General features: G+C 46.9%; 1 protein-coding gene across 1 annotated transcript; it reads right to left on the reverse strand.

Moving 5' to 3' along the window:
- Positions 1-1037: 1037 nt before the first annotated feature.
- On the reverse strand, positions 1038-14971 carry LOC142584300 (uncharacterized). Its single transcript, XM_075694444.1, has 2 exons — positions 13204-14971; positions 1038-2362 (listed from the first exon to the last, which is right to left on the reverse strand). The coding sequence occupies exons 1-2, from the start codon at positions 14109-14111 to the stop codon at positions 2095-2097; spliced, it is 1176 nt and encodes a 391-aa protein (XP_075550559.1). The 5' UTR covers positions 14112-14971; the 3' UTR covers positions 1038-2094.
- Between the last annotated feature and the right edge of the window lie 5686 nt (positions 14972-20657).

Below are 20657 nucleotides of genomic sequence, written 5' to 3' on the forward strand. Positions count from 1 at the left end.
TTTTCATCTGCCTGCCTGCGTGTACTGGCGCACGCTCATTCCCGGGTAGCGCAGACTCCAGCCGCCGCACACGTATCGATGCATGTCGTGACACGGGTCCACGGCGCGGTCCATGCTCTCGTCGAGCAGCGAATTCAGCTGGCCGCACTCGTTCGCCTCGCACCGGGACGCGTTGCCGGCCGCGGGCTCGACAATGTGCGCCAGGGGCTTGCCGCTCCCGCGCCGCCACAGCATCGCGAAGCCCGCCACCAGAGCCACGACCAGGAGGCAGGTGCAGAGATCGCAGCACGTCAGCGGCGACTTGAGCAGCAAGGGCGACGGGCCTTTCGACGCATCCGGCTTCCCCGACGCGGTCGCTTTTGTTGCTTGAACGGAACCGGCCTGGACGCCTTGCAGGCCCCGGAGCATCCGGTCCTGCATGGAAGAATGTGTACGCGAATGGCGGCGGATTGGTGGGGGGTACTCATTCTACGCTCAAAGAAGCTGGGCCACAACTTAGCACCGGCCACTAACTCCCAAAGCAGGCGACATCTCGACAGCTGCGCGCACGTGAGTCGCGAGCGACCTTGCACGTTTTTGTTTATTAAAGTAACGTTTCGATACCTCGTATCCCTCCCAAACTTGCAATTTCGTGCACACTATGACGCACTCGTGTACGCTGAACACTCCTCGAGTGTTCTATTAGGTACACCTGCAAAGTGGGGGAAGTGCGCCTATAATGCGAGGGGGGGATCAAACCTCTGCCTTCCAGCATAGCAGCCCCAATGCTCTAGCCATTAGGGCACGATCGCACACATGCTTCTTTCGTGCCAAGACCACTCCTTGAAACGTCTGGCGCGTACGCCACGTGCCAGTTCCTCGCGTTCTTCCCTGGTGACAGCTGTCGCTTTGAGACGCTGCGTTGGACTGCACCGCCTTCGGCATCGGCCCATATTCTTTGTGACACGTACAAGGTGTGGGTCCACCTATAATGCAATCGCATTAAACGAAAGGAAAATAAACTACAACATGCCGGCACTATTCAGTGAAAACAGCGCGCTTGAAGAACGTGGACACGCGCAGATGCGGAGTGCTGACATGCAACCACTGATTTATTAAACAAGCACGTGCTAACCCCGCAGAATCCCGACACGTGTTCCTATAGCCCTCCTCTGAGAATAACTTCCCGGTTATTTCGCAGTCAACACATAGCACGCTTCAAAGGTCAAAGACTAGCGATGAACAGCGCTTTTCATTCACTCTATTTACACTGTGGAATTCATTCTTTGAGATCATCACAGCACGCAAGTACCTCTAAAAAAATTGCGACAGGCTCACAAGCCATCTTACATAGAAGCGCCTTCCCTGTAGCGTGCCACTATGTTTCTTTCTTTTTTCCCCTTTTTGTGTGCTTAATGTGCGACTTTGCTATCTGCGAATTTCCAAACAATATACACACTAATCGTTTTCTGCCCATGTCACAATTGTGCTTTGGTACACTGTAGTTCTGTATTTGTTACATTTGGTATTGCATCTTTCGCACCTACAGAGATATGAGGTGCTGTACGGCCTCCCTGAAACTACAGACAAGATAGCCTGTGTTGAAGCTCCCTAACTATATGACTACTGAAGCAAGGAGTCAAACATAACCTTCTATTACTATCTGGGAAGTCGTGGTTGTTAATATCGACACGCCAGCCATCATTGGAAGCAACGGTAGGTGTCAGTCAATCAGTAGCGTGAGCCGTATACTATTGCACGTGTCTTTACGCCATGTGTCGCTTCGCGTCAGTGAATCGTCTATGCGAGCTTTCTAGGGCGCCGAACACGCCTCGTACGTTCCCTTAACTTGCCACACTATTTTGGAATGAACTGTCGTAGACGTTTCCTAATGTGAAAGTATTCTGTGAGGCTGTTCTCACGATGTTAGGCAAACGTTTCTGCGAGAAACCACGCAGTCTTCGCTTTAACGTTTTAGCTGTAGCTAATGTAGATACTGAACTTGACTAAGGGTACCGGACAAATTCAACAATTTCTCCACCATCGTAGTGCAAACTAAAAATTGGTTCCATAGTCGCGATCTTTCTCGAGGTATCACGACTTTAATGTAGGCATTCAGTCTCCAAACATCGTACACAGATCGATCGCATGTACCTGGAAACTAAACTCGCCGACGTCGGCGGCACCTCCGACTGCCAGCTGCGTTTGGCCACCACCTCGCGCGGTCATGATTTTGTCGAGCGAGGCCTGTGTGGGCGTGGCCTCCAGCGCGACGAGCTCCTGGCCCTTTGGGTAGCCCAGCATAGAATCATCGGGACTGGCCGTCACCGGTGACGTATACGTGGACTCCTCGCTGGCGATATCCGCGGTCTTCGCCTTTTCTCTGCGTAGTAACGCAATAGTCCCGCGTACAGCGTCAAGAGGAGGAAGAGGACATGTGCTTAATGAGGAGGGTAAGGGAGATCATAGCCTCCACCGTCCGCAAAATACAGAAAAATGGAAATCAAAGAAAAGCTCGCGGTTAAAAGAAGGCTAAGGAGCAAACCGAAGGAAGTTTAGAATAGAGCGCTGCACGGGCCGAGGTCGACCCAAAAGCCCGGCCACGGCCCGGCCCACGGGCCGGGCCGTGGGCCGGGCTTTAATGAGCGGGCCGCGGCTCGGGCCCGCTCATTAAAGGGCCTAAGTCGTGCCTTCGAGCACACACGAACATTATGCATCGCATTTTTCGAGGCATTCTGTGCCATGTTGAAATGACAGGTGCAAAGAGCTGACTCTTATAGTCGGATACAACTTAAGTCTGCAATGAAGCCCCCCTCGCCCTCATAACCGCCAGCCACTGTTCTACCGCGAGGCTGCAAAAAGGCGTACTTCAAACTTTCCTTGTTACCTAACTCAGACGGCAACCCCAAAAATAGAATTATAAATGCATAGTTTTATACGCTTTAACTCACCTATTATAGTGGAATGGTTAAAACCTAATTCTTTATTGAACTGAAATAAAACACTTGCAACTTGAAAAACCGGCGTGCGACACACATATTCACAAGAAGCAAAAGCCACAATTTGTCACATTTTTGTAGAAGATTTCAAATACTGTAACATTTTCCGATAAACGCTATATCAAATAATCATTAGTATTGTTTACTGTGTTATAGAAAAAAATTGTTGGCACAAAACGAATCGGGGCTTACACATACTTCAGTTTCCTACATGGGCGTCTCTCCTGCGGAAGCGTTTCTCGCTGAGCATGATTATGCATCTACCGTTCCTGTTTCATCGAGCTCGCCTTCATCCACTGAGCCGTTATCAGGTAAGCCTCAGGCGTGCAAGGCTACTTTAACGACACCGAGCCAGTTGTTCAAGAGAAACAGCAGTGGGAATGCCCTCTGCAGGGGCGTTCAGCAAATCTTGCTGAATGTGCATATGAAGCTGCGAAAAGAGCAACCGAAGTTTGCGATCACGCGAGAGGGTGAGCGAACTAACCGGTGTGAGCTTACGCAAAGTTTTTGATGTCAGGCGCACTGCCAAAAATATGAACAGAGAACTACGGACGCCTCCACGGAAGCGGCCTAGAGGTGAAGGCTTTAAGAGGCGCCTACATACTTACGACAGCTTCACACTGACCGCACTAAGAAACTGCGCCACAACGAGATCCCAACAGTGCAGAAGATAGCTGCGGAATTAGCATCCGCGAACACAGATGACCTGTCGACCCTTCAGCCGCGGACCATCCGCCGCCTGCTCCTGGAAATCGGCTTCAAGAGCGAGAAACGTGGGAGGAACTCCTTGCTCATCGAGCACGAAGACTTGCTGCGGTGGGACGCAACTATCTTTACGAAATTGCTTGGTACAGGGAAAAGGGCGCAAGATATTCTATCTTGATGAAGCATGGGTCACTGGTAGCCACACAGTGAGTAAGATCTGGACTGATAAAACAGTCAAGTCGTCAAGCGACGCCTACTTCCGCGGTTTAACAACGCGGATCAAGCAGCCGTCGGGAAAAGGACAGCGGCTGGTCCTGACTCGTGTTGGTAGTGAAGACAGATTTGTTGATAGTTGCCTGGATACGTTCCTGGTAAAGAAAACATGTGACTACCTTGAATAAATGGACGGCAACCATTTCTAGACGTGGTTCAGCTAGGTCGTCGATAAGCTGCCACCGCAAAGCGTCCTTGTCATGGACAACGCGTCCTACCACTCCCAACGCATGGAGGAAATCCCGTCGCTATCATGGCGGAAGGCAGCGATCCAAGACTGGGTGGCCTCGGCGGCAATCTCGTGCCATGCCGCCATGGCCAAGAAGCAGCTGCTTGACACTGTGACCATCGTCAAGACTAAATTTATCAAGTACCGGGTTGATGCGGCTGCTGAAAGTGCTGGCTTTGTTGTCCTCAGGCTCCCTGCCTATCACTGTGAGTTTAACCCCATAGAACTCATTTGGCCACAGCTTAAGAATGGAGTGGCGACAATGAACACCACATTCAAGACCAAGGATGTGCACAACCTTCTCTTTGCTTAAGTGGAGAAAGTCACTGGGCATAAGCGGTGCAGCATGTGACGGACGTTGAAACACACTTCTGGGAGATGCGTGGGTTTAGTGACAAGATGGAGTCAATCATCAACCTGGGAAGTGATAACAACACATCCGAATTGGATCTCTCGGGCATTGAGCGATTGCAGTGACCTGGAATACTACACGATCCCTGACGCACGCTCCGCAGATATCCTCACTGCTGCTGCTTGGCTGTGCCCGCTGCCACGTCTCACCTCGACTAAACGACGGCTGACGCAGGCTCCCCAGATGTCCTCACTGCTGCTGCTTGACTGTGCCCGCTGCCGCGTCTCACCTCGACCGCACGATGACTGACGCACACTCCAAAGCTGCCCTCCCTGCTGTTATTTGTGCCCTCTGCCACATTTCACCTCGACTACACGGTGGCTGATACGTGTCTTCCAGAATGCTGTGACTTCTCTCACAAGCTCTCCTGTGCTTATGAGTGCAGCGCTTTATAGCCTTTTTGTATCAGGCTGCACCTTTAAACAATGGCATTAGCCCTGTCGGTAGAGCTGTGGATCCTGTTAATGTTAGATGTTGCACAACTGTAGGTCTCTGAGCGCACGAGTACATCAACCATCTCGCAAGAGCTGTTGTCGTGCCACGAGAGGTGAACTAGAAGATGTGGATCACATATCTTTAGTACTAGAGTTGAAGCACTGCCCCACAGGTATACTTATAGCTCGCATTGAATCAACGTAGACCAGGGTACAGTTCACTGCAGCCAAGTAGTGCATCCAGTCATGGCTGACAGTTTTCGCTGCCTGGAACACTCGTATGTGCCACCCCCTCGACGCTTCAATGGGTCATCGATCCTCAAGTGACTTAAATGCGCCTTGTGTAGTAAAGCCCATTGTGTCCCTTTTTCTTTACACAAAGAGGGGGAGAAGGCTCAAAAATTTCTTTTCCGAGCGTTTCACTCCAGAGAAACCAAGCGCCAAGCCAGGGGGATATCTTGCACCCATTGTATCACTGGTGGTTGCCCGCCAGTATTTGGGATCAAACCCCACACCTCCTTTAGCTTGCCCTGATTGAGACCCTGCACCTGCTAGTGTCAACATGCTGGCAAGCTTAACAACCATCTTTGCATACACAAGGTCCTACTTAATCTCCTCGAACTGCAAGGCAGTCTGAGAGACGGCCATGAGGGCTCAACTGATATGACCTCCCGAGTCTACTTGTGCATCACGAACCACGTTGGAGACTCCCGAAGGCACAAACTCGCTTCACAATGTTGCCCAGAAAATGTAGCCCACATTTGTCTCTGTAGATGCACACTGTGCCGTCAGTGCCACACTTTCGGCCATTCTTCAGTGCTGTGAATGATGCAACTGTTGATGGGCACAGTGTGCCTCTATTTAGTGATGTGCAATGGCCTGTATTACTTAGTGAGCGTAGGCTACTGCGATCATATCTGGAACCAGAGAGCTCTTTACCGAAGCACTCACCGTGTTCTTGCTGAGGACGTCAGCTCAACATCAGTCATATCCAGAAGGCAGAGCCAAGTGGAGCCATTTCCCGCAATACTGGTTCATGGACTACGTCGAAAATAGTTTTCTACTCTGTTTTTCAAAACGCTTTATGAATGTCCATGTCTTGTTGAACTAGAAAAGTGCTATGGAATGTAATTGTAAAGAATTATCTTTTTTATAAAGTGTAAGGTGTAATATAAAAACGGGCCAAAAATGTTTCTTTTCCAGGAAATTGTAGTGTATAATATAAAGATATGCGAGAGGGCACATTACTCGCACTCACGTTACTCGATCGTCACTGAAATGTCCAGAACATGTTTTCAATTGAAAGACTTCAAAGTGCTAAGTAGTTTCTGTTGTGCGTCAGTCAGTGGGGAGGTCTGACCATGAGTGTTTGTCATATGTGAAGTGCTTTTTTCCATGTATATAGTAGCTGAAGAATATTGTGAAGTACTTTATTCTGTAAGAAAGCATTCTAAATGAATGTGAAGTGCCATTCGAGACGTATTGCCTAGGGGCTTTTTTTTTGCTAATGCATGCAAATCAACTTTTTGATCCATCCAGGTCCCTTTCACATGCAAAAGGATTTGAAAGGGTACATTACTCGTAATCAAGTTATTGTCACTGAATTGTCCAAAACATGCTTTCACTCAGAACATTGCAAAGTGCTTAACGATTTCTTCTGTTATCACAGCTCTGGCCTAGTAGTTTAAGCATCCGCCTCGCATGCGGGAGGTGTGGGATTCTAGCCACAGTGCCACCAGGTGCGCATAGGTGATGCAATGGGTACAAGCTTTCCCCTGTCCTAGTGCTCGGCTCTCTGGCGTTAAATGCTTGGAAAATGGGTCTTTAACCCCTCTTTGTGTAAATAAAACTAATGTATGAAAAGGGGCTCTCTGGTTAGAGGCGCCCTTGCGCCGTAATATTCATCATCATCAGGTGGTTCTGTTGTTTACTAGAAAATGGTCAGGGGTGAACAATTTGTCTCTCATTTTTGCACCGGTTTTCTCCTTCACAAAGCGGCACTGTTTTCAAGCGTTTCATATAGCACAACCAAGGCTTTGGCCATATGAATGCTGTTTTTCAAATGTATAGCGCTTTTTTTCCATGTATATACCCGCCGTGGTTGCTCAGTGGCTATGGTGTTGGGCTGCTGAGCACGAGGTCGCGGGATCGAATCCCGGCCACGGCGGCCGCATTTCGGTGGAGGTGAAATGCGAAAACACCCGTGTGCTTAGATTTAGGTGCACGTTAAAGAACCCCAGGTGGTCAAAATTTCCGGAGTCCTCCACTACGGCGTGCCTCATAATCAGAAAGTGGTTTTGGCACGTAAAACCCCAAATATTATTATTAATATTCCATGTATATAGTAGTCGAACCCGACACGCCCTATTTCATCTCACGTCATCAAACGTCATAAAAAAGCGGAAAAAATACAAAAAACGATGACTATTAATCGGCGAACTATTGCGCTTCGTGATGATAAGTGAAGTAGGTTGTGTCGGGTTTATAAAGTCGTTAACCTTTCGAATAAAACTTTCATTTGCGAGTAGCGTCGTGTCCTGTCTTTTCTTGTGCCTTATAGCCTGTGTCCTAGTTCGCGCTCTGAATTTAGCCATGCTAGGGACGCCCAGTTACAGAGTCCCTGAGGGCGCCCAGTGGGTCAGCTGTTTGTCCAGATACGCATGTCCTAAGGGATCCGTTTCTCAAGTTCTTTTCAGTAGCATGTAATGAATACAGGCTTTGCTAGTGTGTGACATGACACTGATCGGAATGCTTCGTTTTCCTACACGGTTTCTCAATTCTTTTGCAAAGGATACGGTTGTACCATTATCGGTTGTATCATAATTGTACCGTCATAATTGGTCGTAATTATAATTCTATAATTCAGCAGGGCAGCAAGAAGCAGTGCTTGTGCGGCATCGGTTTCCATCCAGTACGGGAAAGACTGAAGTCAGCACTTCAGTCAATATAGTCGATAGGTAGAAGTGGGTCAACGTCGGCAAATGTATTTTCTGGGCTCAAGCGCAGAGCAAATATCAGTGCAGGCGTCATAGGACCAGTGTCTAATGTGTTCCATCCCGATTACCGTGGATTAAAGTATAGTGAGAAATTACATATTTTTTACACTAGTGTTTCCTCCTCTCTGAACATTACTGACAGTGGACAGCAAGACGATTACATTCAGCCAGGATTTCGCCTTTCATGGCAAAAGAGTTAATGAATGAGAGTTAACATTTGACAGAGGGAGAGAGATTTGAATATTTTACTTTGAATGTTATGTATGTATGTATGTATGTACATCTGTTTATAGGCCTATGTTGTCCTAGTCTAATGCATGCTCCTTTGTCCCACTGAAGCCACTGGGTCTTGGGTCTCTTCACTCGAGCCCAACACCGCATATTGCTTTAACGGAAAAATAAACACACAGTCAGTCTGCTATGCTCGCGCACAACTTTCTGTGGAAGTGAAAGGAAAGCTACGGAGGTAAAGTGCGCACAAGTGAGAGCGCTTCTGAAAAAAGTCCCGTGTTTACAACCACGTTAGTTTAAGCTGGGGAAGCGAAAACATAAACACCTTATTAGCAACAGTTAAATAGGATAAAACGAACCACTGAATGTAAAAGTTCACTTATTTTGCGGCTTTGCCCTTCCGCGTCTGGGCAAACGCGAAGCAGTCACCCGTGAGGTTGCGTCGATTCAGCGTCTGTTCCGAGCAACCAAAAGCACTGCCAAACGCTGGCGGACTGCTTGGCGCCGTAATACATGTGAAGCAGCCGCGCGCCCGTAGCTTTCCCTTCATTGCCCCAGAAAGTTCTCCGTGAGTATAGTCTGTGTCTCAAAGATGTCTTGCCACAACACTAAGTTAACATGAACAACGGTGAAAAGCTGACCCAGCAACAATGCCTCGTGGACCGCTATATAATAATACTCTATATAAAAAGACTTTTGTTACAATATCTGATTCATTAAATATTGCCTGTTTATACCAGCCCAGTGCAGCTCAACCAAGTACCGATCTTGGGCACAAGAACTTTGCAAATGTCTTTGCACATGCAGCTTGATTTCCGAATGCGAAACAGTGCAGTTACTTTTGCAGTATACTCTGTTCATGGCATATCCTAATCAAGGATGCTACGCCCATGACATTTGCTGCTTCTATGAACGTCTGCGCTTACTGTTATGTATGGTATGGTATGCGGTGTTGATAACCGCCGAAAGCTTCACATGAGCTATGAGAGACGCAGTGCACATCTTCATAGCTGCATTGCCAGTTGCAGTAACATCATGTGGGAGCTTAATGTAAGGCAATCTTTGGGTAGTGTATGAATTGGACATGCACTCAAGACATTTGAAACGAATTCTCCACCATTTAATGTTCGTGGTTGCCGAAACCAATTTCTTGCTCTGTACTACAAGAGTGCATCAAACATTTGACCTGGGCAATTATGGTTACACAAATCTTAGGATGATTCTGCTCAAGGCTGTACAAAGACAATTTGTTTAGGCATAAAATAATTACACAGTGCTCTCACGTCGTCAAACACAGCTCGTGACTCCTTGGTGACATTGGATAAGTGACGAAATCGACACATTGGTAATGAGGGACGGCTCAGTGGAGGGCTATGGAATAACTCCTACCATCTGGGATTCTTTAACGTGCACTGACGTTGCACAGTATACAGCCACCTCGCGTTTCGCTTCCGTCGAAACACGGTAGCCACGGCTGGGATCGCACCCATCCTCGGGCTCAGCAACCGAGTCAGCCCTGAACGACAGTGTTCACCGTTGCACAGCACCCAGAAATCATGAAACCGAGCTGAAAAATTACGTGCCTATTGATAATGCTTGACAATTGTGCTATCTCAAAAGGATGCCCGCAACGCCAGCGGCCAGTTCGGAAAGCAGGCCAGCAAGCCGACAGCGGTTCTTCAGTGGTTCTGTCCAACGAGGAATATATATATATATATATATATATATATATATATATATATATATATATATATATATATATATATATATATATATATATATATATATAGAGAGAGAGAGAGAGAGAGAGAGAGAGAGAGAGAGAGACTGACCTTAACGGTATATACATTACGTTGCGATGAACGCACGGGTACAACTGAATTTAGGTTGAGTCTTCGATCAACAGCACTTCTCGCTAAAAAAAAAAGATATTTACGAACGGCTGATAACAAGCACGATCAATACGAAGAAACCTGGCTTTAGGGTGGAAAGTAAAGAACTGCTAGGACGTCTAAGATACCGTCTTGCTTCGCTGCAACTATTTATTGTCAAGAATGGTTTCTAGCTGGGCTTGTTGGTTTGTTCATATTAACTTTTGGATTAACTAGGCGAGGGCAGGACAAGAAAGGAACGAAAATGGGCGCAAGCTTGACAATATTTATTGTCAAGTTTCACGCAGTGAAGTTTCATGAGTAATAAAACGGACTCGGCAGTGAAATGAACAGTACCACGGGCTTTTCAAGAATTAAATGCTCAGACTCCATACACTTTGTCCATGTCTGTTGCACACCTCATAGCTTCCGCCGATGAAGAGACTCTTCAAGAACAGCAGACGCTCCGGAGCTATCAAGTACGTCGCCATTTTGAAAAGGCCGCATGACGACAATTTTGTTTGCTTCTGTGATTGGCTGGCAGAGTAACACAACCCCACGCGGTCCGTGTACCTTGGTTGCCAACTGATGTTGTATTAAGTTGTACCCTGCTTTAGTATGCCTTAGCAAAGAAAATATAAAAACAGATAAAGTTCTACTTTTCTTTCCCACAATAAATTCGCAGTTCCGCCCGAAAGACGAAGTACCGATTGCGATAGTAAATTAGTAGATGGCTGTACCAAGTAAGGATAGTGGTTTTATCGGCCATATAAACTGTAAACATTCGCGTGCTAACAAAATTAAGAATGATAGAATATGTAAGCTTGACTCAACGAGGACGTAGAAAGAAACACACACACAGAGATAGCGCTGTCTTTGTGTGTCTGCTTCTTTCTGCGTCCTTGTTCAATCGCGCTTACACATTCTATCATGGATTCAAACCAACTAGCCCGTGAACGTGTTTTAACTAAATTAACCAGCGCGGTGTCACGTGCGCACAGGTAAACATGAATACATCTCGCTCGATGAGCGCGGAAACTCGCTGTGAAAATTCTGGAGTTAGGAATCGCGGCAGCAGCAAGGCGAATTGACCTTCCTGCATGTCTCGCTTCAGCGCGAACGAAACGTCGAAAGCACAGCGCATACGAAGCTACCAGCACTGCGCGCACTCTGCAAACATCGCAGATCGCTTTGAAGATGACGCACGCGCGGGCGCGCACTTTAGCCACGTCGCAGATCACTTTCAAGACACACAAGCACCGGCAACGCGTCCCTACAGCGTCCGCCATAGCGTCTACTACGGCGTCCGCGACTCGCGACGCCGCGGTTGCCTCCACTCTGTAAAAAGCGGCGGGCGAGGAGTACATCAAGCCACCGCAGCAGCTGCCGTAGAAAAAGGTCCCTCCTCCCTCCCCTCACCCCCTCGCTTCGCGCGCCACTGGAGAGGGCACGCAACCGGGCCGCGTTCCTCGCTCGCACACGCGAAATTGAACCGCGTTCGCCGGCTCACCCTCACACGCTTTCCCTCATACGGAACCTCACGGCGACGGCAGAAATGCGCCTGGAGTCCTTTTGCATCCGCGATGGGACAGCAGTGCGTTCATGACCCCAGGGAACTTCCGGTCAGCCATTTTCGACAGTCCAGTTAGCCAAGAAAAAAGTATTTTGTCGCATAGTATACTCCAGGCACATATTCTTGGTGTTTTCGGATATGAGGAACGTGCGCTGAACATCAAGCTCATGTAGGGGCTTTTTTTGTTGCACTTAACACTTCAATTCACCTGTCAAACGTTCCAACTCTGCTGCAAAACTGGTGCCAGCTGGAGGGTCCTATAAGTTCATAGGCTATTGTAACATATGCCACTACTGAGGGCTTAACCGGAAGTCTTCTGGGAACTCTGTTTGTAAGCATGTAAAGGGACTATACTATCGCAAAAATGAACATTGCTTCCGCGTAAGGAAAACTCAATTATGCAAGAAACCGCTCTTCAAACCATTTCCCTATTACCACTTTTGCGGTTGCACTGTGCCAACTCTCACTACTATATTATTTTAGCGCTAACGCAACGGGTGTCTCTTTCTACTTGTGCGTTTATGTTATGCTCTATGCTCGTGGAATTCGCCTGTTTTTATATGTGCACATATATATTCTCATTCTAAATGACGTCATAGGACTCAATCGCACGATCAAGGTAAACGTATGCGCACCAGCGGAAAAATAACAGCACTGGCAATGGGCCAGATCACCGATGTTCCCACGGGGGAAACAAAGATTTCGGTATCCGACGTGGTTGCTCAGTGGCTATGGCGTTGGGCTGCTGAGCACGAGGTTGCAGGATAGAATCCTGGCCACGGCGGTCGCATATCGATGGGGGCGGAAGGCGAAAACACCCGTGTACTTAGATTTAGGTGCACGTTAAAGAACCCCAGGTGGTCGAAATTTCCTGAGCCCCACACTACGGCATGCCTCATAATCAGAAAGTGGTTTTGGCAAGTAAAACCCTATTATTTAATTTAAAGATTTCGGTCTTTTATTGCTTATGCGCTGCAACTGGTAGACCCCGAGAACGTGAGGCTAGCGCATACGGTACAATCTATAGGTTATATATATATATATATATATATATATATCCGATCAGTAGCCATGCACACGCGGACCCTGGCTAAGCTTAGCCCCATGCCGTGCTCTAGTTTAAAATGTGGATTTTCGAAGTTACTTCATTGCATGTGTTTCGCGCAACAAAGTTGTAAGCTGTTGCCGTATTTATTTTTCTCTGGTTTTCTTCTTTTGTGTCAGTACCCCACTGTGACGTTAAATATTTAAGTATTTTCAGTATTATCATTATCAGCAGCAGCAGCTTATTTTTATGTCTACTGCAGGACAAAGGACTCTCCCAGCAGTCTCCGCTTACCCCAGTCTTGCGATAGCTGATTCCAAATTCCGCCTGCAAATTTCTCTGCCTCCACCGACTGTTGGTATCTGTAGAATTTTTTATGGAATTTATTGAACACGAACTATCCCTACTGACTGCCTAAATCTGATAAGTGAACAGGCGTTTGTAAAAAACCTTCACCTGTCATTGCGCACTGGTGTCGACGAGGCAAGTTTAGTGCCCTGGGAACCGCCACGGCCGCCGGTCACTTGACCACTGCCGACGACGCTCCGTCGCGGTGAAGTCGACGTGGGCTTCGCGTCACGCGATTTCTGGTTTCCTCGGGCCGACCGTGAAGTGGCGAGCGCAGCCTGGGGCTCTCTGCTGTCATGTGACCCTTGCTTAGAGCTGACGCTTCGCGGTGACACGGTACTCAAGCCTCGACCACGGGATTTCCAACCTTCCGTGCCGCGAGGCTTCGAATGCAAGAGCTTATTGGCCGCCGTAGGCAACTTCGGTGTGCCTTCCGCAGGGCACTGCTCGGTGCTTCTGGGTAAACTTGTCGCGGCGGTAGCGCCCCGTGTGCGGCTTGGCGATCTCGAGACGCCTTTTTCGTTGCCGTATATCTTGCTGGGTGCAGTCACGAACGACGTCGGCGCGGGTCCTTGCGCGCCGGTCCGCGAGAGCGACGCTTCTGGAACGTCTCGCGAGCTACTCTTCTCACGCGACCGCGCGTTGTCCCTCTCGGCAGTCCGTGGACCCCCTGTCTTGGCCAGTGGCGATTTGGGGTCTCTAACCGGCGGCGGGGAGCCTCGCGAAAGGGCCGGCGTCGGTGTAGCGGTTGCGCTGCGCTTGTCGCTGTTGCAGCCAGGCGACCTTTCCTCGGTAACCCGTGAACTCCGTCCCTTACTCGCCGGTGACTGAGAGCCGGCTCGCACTGTGCCTGGTGAGTCTTTCCTTTCCTCGGGTGACTTGGTAGCTCCCTCACCCACTTTACGCGGCTTGCTGCGCTCGGGTGATTTGGACAAAGTGCCCTTTTTGGCGCTCTGCAATCGGTGAGTGGTCGCTGTTGATTGAATCGGCGCCTCTCGTGGTTTCCGGACCTCCATGTGCGCTCCTCGTGAACGACTTGGACGTGATGCTTTCGGCGACACTGGGGGTCTTTTCCGCTGTCCTTCCGGTATTGTGCCGCAGAGCCTGAAACAGCTATAGCAACCAATGGCCGGCAAACCTCTCTGCTTCGCAGGCAGCCTCGGAAGATGGCTGCTTCGAGGGTGATAACTGCGTCACTTCTACACAGACTGGCGACAACCAGATGCCTAGGGAATCTCGCGGGAACGCTAGCCGAGCTCAGTGGCCGCCGTGCGTAACTTCGGTGTGCCTACGGCAGGGCAGTGCTCAGTGCTTCTGGGTAAACTTGTCGCGGGACGCCGTTTTTCTCGCCGTATTTCTTGCTGGGTGCAGTCACGAAGGATGTCGGCGCGGCTCCTCGAGCACTGGTCCGCGAGAGCGACGCTAACAGTGCCACCTTACTTGATTAGATTAGCTGTGGACAGTGACCACTTTGGTTTGGGGTCCCTCTTCTGGTGGCGCGTACCCACTACGGAGAATTTGACAAGATTGGGATGAAATTAAAAGATTACTTTTAGAATTTTCAAGTAAACTACTGGCACGTCTGAGGAATATTAAAAGAATAGAACACATTATAATGAACTAAAAATTTAACAAGAAAATTGTCCCGAAACAAATAGAAATTGTTCCACAGCCGAGTAAGTATCTATACGTCATCAAAGAGAGGAGGCTCGCAGTGAAAATATATATGTAAGAAATTTAGAAATTCATTTGAAGTTGACGAAGCGGTTATCCTTTCTCAAATGTTTTCCCCTAACGATTAAAAATGGTGACAGACTAACAAGAAATAATAAACTCTCTCGTCGTCTTCACAAGCAGCTAGGGAAAGGGCGACTGCTAGAAGGTTCACTGGCCTTGCCCCTCTCCCCTCGCCCCCCCCCCCCGTCAAAACTGAGCAAATAGCTAAACTTCATCTTTCAGTAGTATAGTGAATCGACAGATTTGTTTCCTAACTCCGCAACCATTTCATCTTATCAACGTTTTTTTTTATTATTAACAGTCAAGACTAACTAAGATTTTGTGCCTTCATTGCCTAGGACACTTATTCTAGCTGCTGCTAAGTAAGATTACAAAATTTCGACCTTTTCTTTTTATTTCTATTTCTTTCCTATTCCTCTGTCAACCTTCTTCCAGGACCTTTCTTCCCCTACGTGCAATTTTTTGCAGAGCAGCATGTTAGGTGAATCGTCATCAGAATCAGCCTATTTCTTTGTCGACTGCAGGACGAATGCTTCTCCCAGCGATTTTCAATTACCACTACCTTGCACTAGGTGATTCCAACTTGCACCTGTAAATTTCCTAATTTCATCACCCCACCTAATTTTCTACTGTCCTCAGCAACGCTTCCCTTCCCTTGGCACCCATGGTGTAACTCTAACGGTCCACCAGGCTACTGAGCATTACCTTTGTCTTCTGCGTATTAATCTTCAACACCGCTCTTGCGCTTTCTCGGTTGAGGCCTTCAACCATTTGTTGCAGTTCATCTGGGGTGTTGCTGAACAAGACAATTTCATCTGCGAAACGAAGGCTGCCGAGATATTCGCCGTTGATCCTCACTCCTAAGCCATTCCAATCTAATAGCTTGAACACTTCTGCTTAGCATGCAGTGAATAGCATTGGAGAGATTGTCTCATTATGCAGAAAGGTGAGGCGTGCAGACAGGACACAAGAGAAGACAAGTGGACAACACGAACGCCGACTATCAACTGAAGGGAGCACTGAGGCGAAAAGAAGAAAGAAGACACAAAACTCATCTGCGCAAGCTCTGGAATGGTATCACCACATGTCAGTCGGGTAGATGTGCCGGTCTACGTGAGAGATAGCTGTTAAAGTACTTAATCTCTTCCTTGTGTAAAGTAATCGAAGGCTGACTCACGCACGTACTTCCATCATTAGGCTACTGAATACCTTTCTGCATAAGGAATCCTTACCAACTAGCTCAGCTTTCTGTCGTTCTGAGATTGTCTCCTTGCCTGACCCCTTTCTTGATAGGTAGTTTTCTACTTTTCTGGCGGAGAACCAAGGCACATGTGGAATTTTTGTAGATATTTCCCAAGATATTCACGTATGCATCCTGTACTTCTTGATAACGCTTTGTGTATATATATACAGGGCGCGGCAAGTATTTGAGAACACACATTTCGTGACCCCCATCCTACATTATAGCTGCAAATACTTTTTTTGCTGCAGGTAACCATGGCAGAACTTTAGCTAACTCAGCAAATGAAGAGGCATGCAGTTATCGTGTCCTTGGCTGTAGCACACTCTGATTCGGAGATCGCAACATTCTTGAAAGTTGCCTGACCATTCGTGTTCAAAGTTCGGAAGGAACTGGGGGCTGCCAAGGGTGATGTGGACGCTGTTTCACAAAAGAAACCACATTGTCAGCCTTATGACACTCTTAGGACACCAGAATTTATTATTCGTGTCCAAGGTATCATTGATGAAGACCCTGGCAAGTCGATAAGAGCCCTCGCCAAGGAGTTGGAGGCTGACGAGGCCACTGTCAGACGTAAGGTCCATAAGGGCCTTTGATACAAGTCTTATGCTATGCGGAGAGGACAGTTCTTGTCTGAGAAAACTAAGGACAACCACCTGACCACCTGAAACTTCGTCCAGGACCAGAAGCTGAACCGCAAAAATGATCGGTGGCTGCGCAAAGGCCCCGAGGATGTTCCAACTGTCATGCGCACAAAATTTCCAGCGTCAGTGGTGGTCCTGGGTGTCGTGAGCAGTGAAGGAGACGTGATGTCTTCACATTTTTTTCTCCAAGGTGCCAGAGTTAGCGCTGTTGCTTACAATGAGGTATTGAACACACTTGTGAAGACCTGGATAGCTGCTGTATATAGCACGTGAGAGGCCGTATGTTATCCAGCAAGACTCTGCACTATCCCGCACAGCCCATATACCACGCAAGAATGGATGGTCGAAAGCCTCCACGACCACGTTACTCCAAGCATGTGGACCCCCAGCTCCCCAGATCTCAACCCACCGGACTACTACGTATGGGGCGTAGTTGAGAGGGAGTCCAATAGGCACCCACACAACACCCTTGAGGCTCTCAGGGGAGCTAGTGTTGATGCAATTGCGAATGTTCCGAAGCCACACCTCATCACAGGCTGCGGTCGGTTTCGGCAGCGTGTGGAGTCTTTGATTGCTGCTCTCGGCGGTTTCATTGAATTATGACATTCACTGGATGCATGGCCACCTGTAGACAACGTTAAATAGACATAAATTATTTGTATCCAGTATCTGGGTCTGTTTGCGTGTGGGCGTAACTTTTTTCTGAAATACCTGACGCGCCCGGTATATATATACTTGTGTAAGAAAACATCTTGAATTTCATACGACTACCATACATGTGTTAGTACGTACGTCCTTTTAAAAATAACAACGCAGAGAAACATTCTCTGTCTTTTTTTTTATGTATGAGCCATAGGCGCCGACCAAGGGGGCGGGAGGGGGGGTGCTCCGGTGGCCGAGCCCCCTCCAGAGTTTTCCGGGGTGGGCCTCACCCCCCCCCCAACCCCCAGTGATCCCGAAGCCTCCCCCCACCCACACACCAAAAGTGTCATTACTATAGCTTTTTCATCCACATCATTTGAAATTCCTTTTGACTTGCCTCGACCTTTTCACTTAAAATTTTATTGTGGCTAATAGCTTACTGCATCATTGTTGATGCCGGCGTGCTTGGCTTTTAACTATTTCCGTATCGCACCCATTGGTCAACGTTAGCCCGCTAACGATGGCTTGAAACGCCACTTTCGAGACCTTCCTTGCCGCTCACGGACGCGCTGCGCTATCGGACGTGAAGGAGAAGTATATTTCTGTTTTCTAAGCAGTTCGATGTTTTCCCAAGAGGCGGTAATTTTTCCACGCGCTCCGAAGTTTCGCGATCATCAAAGTAGGAAGCAAGAGATGGCTGCCTCCGGAAGCGGCGCGCGCGCTTCGAAAGATCGCAGATCTCGTGATTCCGCTCCTTCTGTGGCTCGTTTTATCCGTGAACCGAGCAGCAGCTAGTCCGAGGATGCTCGTTAGGCTTAGACTCTGAGAGCGACGGCGACGCCAATCAGCCTGGAACATCGGCTGCCGCAGCCTGGCACGCCGAACTGTAGCTCTTGCAGTTAAATTTTTGTGGCGGAATACCTGGTCAACAAAAAATATTTTTTTTAGGTAGTGCCTACTACACGGGAATCCATTTTGTATGTCTCATAATTTTTGTTACATATTTTTTCTTAGTAGACAGAAACGTTTCTTTACAAACTTTGTTAAATCTTAGCCCACAATTTATCTTGATTCTGGCAATTTATATCGTGAATGCCATAACGAATGCCATAAAATTAAACGTGCATTCATTCTGCTTTTTGTTTATGTATTACATAAAATATTCACTGCAGTAGCTTTCTTTTTAGAAAAGAAGATCTGGCGTAAACTACAAAAAACACCTGTTTTCCCCACCGTAGGGAAAGAGTTAATACATACTTTCGCTTTATTTCTGCAGATGCTGACAATATGAGGACAAGCCCATTAGAAACAGCAGCGGCGGCTGCCGTATCCGTATTTTCTCGCTTCAACATTGTTTCAAATTTAGACTGTAAGCACTATGCACATACACAATATATTTAGATATATACACAGCGAAAATTTCATTATATTTTTGCAAGGAAGTAGCTAGCGAATTAACAATTATTTCTAAAGATATGGATATCCTATGCCTAGATAATGATTATGTTGCGGTATGTCTATTTCACTTGAAATTGCTTTGGTGCTTTCTTGACCCTGAAAAAAAGCCCACAGACTTCAGTGACCCCTTCGGCAGACTCTTTTATAAACGGCGTGTGAAATGCACGTGAATGGTGTGTCTCAGTTTTCAGTATTACTTCTCTTTCCAGTAAACAATGCTAACGACTCATGAAAAAAAAAACATTTCTAATAATTTATAACATTTATTAGGGATGGAAACATCGTCACATCATGCAGAGGTCATAAATATGTACAGGGTGTCCCAATAAAATTTAAATTGAGTTATTAATTATAGATTACAGGCTATAAAAAAACAGTAATATACAGAAGGAGGTCCCTTAGTCAATGACTGTATCGGTACCCCCTGTTATTTATAAATATGCTTTTTCTACAGCAACGAGGAGCACCACAATAAAATCATATATAAGGAAACATGGAAGAAAGTAAGTAATGGAGACTACAAAACAAGATATACTTGTGAAGCTAGAGTTACAATAAGTCTAAAGAAAGAAATTATACAATCGCAAGGAGCAAATGCAGTAAAAGTAAATGAACTAAACGGAATTGACAGTAACGGACAAAAAATTTCCTCCAAACATTCAACAATACAAACAACAACAACAAAACTTTAATATATACGTGACCATTAAGTCAACAATACAAACAACAAAAAACTTCAAAATATACATGACCATTAATAAAAAAGAAAGGTTCCGGAACAGTCGAATATGTGAAGTAATAGGGGTGAAAAAAATAAAAAAGTTAATGCTAAATATTTTCTGTTAGCAAAAATTCTTCAGATGTTTTTTTAATACGTTGAACGCGAAGTTCTGGCGCAAAGTGGTATGGAATTCCAAAATGAAAAAGCTGAAAAATGAACTGATCGTTTGCCATAGTTGGTGCGCACCTGAGGTGAAATGAGATTATGGTTTAAAGCAGATCTAGTAACATTAGCGTTTATCAGGCATGTTTTAGGAATTATACATGCAGGAACGTTATTATTCAATAACTTCAAAATAAATATAGCCAAATTATACAACAGCGTATCTATGACAGAGAGAATGTTATTAGAGTGTAGCAATGGGAGAACACTAGTATTATAGGGACTAGAGGCGACTATTCTAATGAATGAACCATCATTCACCAAGATTTTTAAAAAGAGCAATGTGTTACTCGAAAACAATCTAGTCCATATTGTTTCCAGTACTGTGGAGCAGCTGCCAGTGATCTTTTTCGTTACTGAGATTTAACTAGGTCACTGTAATTATATAACTCTAGACATACTATCCTAATTACCAAAGTATTAATTGGGCATTTGTAGGCACAGCCAAGGGACATCTAACTGCGGTATCTTCAGCGACGTACTAATTGAGTACATTTTTTTTAGGACTGATAAATAAACCCTGCGAAATATGAGGAATACCACGTGACTGCGCTCCCACCTGCATCATAAGGAAGTGCCCTCGAACATGCTCCCTCCGAGTTAGCCAGGAAATAAAGAAAAACATCGTGATTGTGAGGTAAACATGATCCTTGCCTTGGGAGCTGCAAATGGCGACACGAGGAAGGCCGCAAATATATATCAGTCATGGAAGCGTGGTAGTAGACCAAACACATCGACTATCACCAGAAATTATGAAAACTTGAGACAAACCGGTAGCTTCAAGAAACAGCGCCAGGTGATTCCATCTTTGAGTCCTAGCCTAGGCACGGATGATCTACCATTTATGGCCTCAAACACTCATGCTAGCGTGCGGGACGTGACCGCCAAGGTACCAATT

The sequence above is a fragment of the Dermacentor variabilis genome, chromosome 6 (assembly GCF_050947875.1).
Source record: "Dermacentor variabilis isolate Ectoservices chromosome 6, ASM5094787v1, whole genome shotgun sequence".
In the NCBI taxonomy this organism is placed as follows: domain Eukaryota; kingdom Metazoa; phylum Arthropoda; class Arachnida; order Ixodida; family Ixodidae; genus Dermacentor; species Dermacentor variabilis.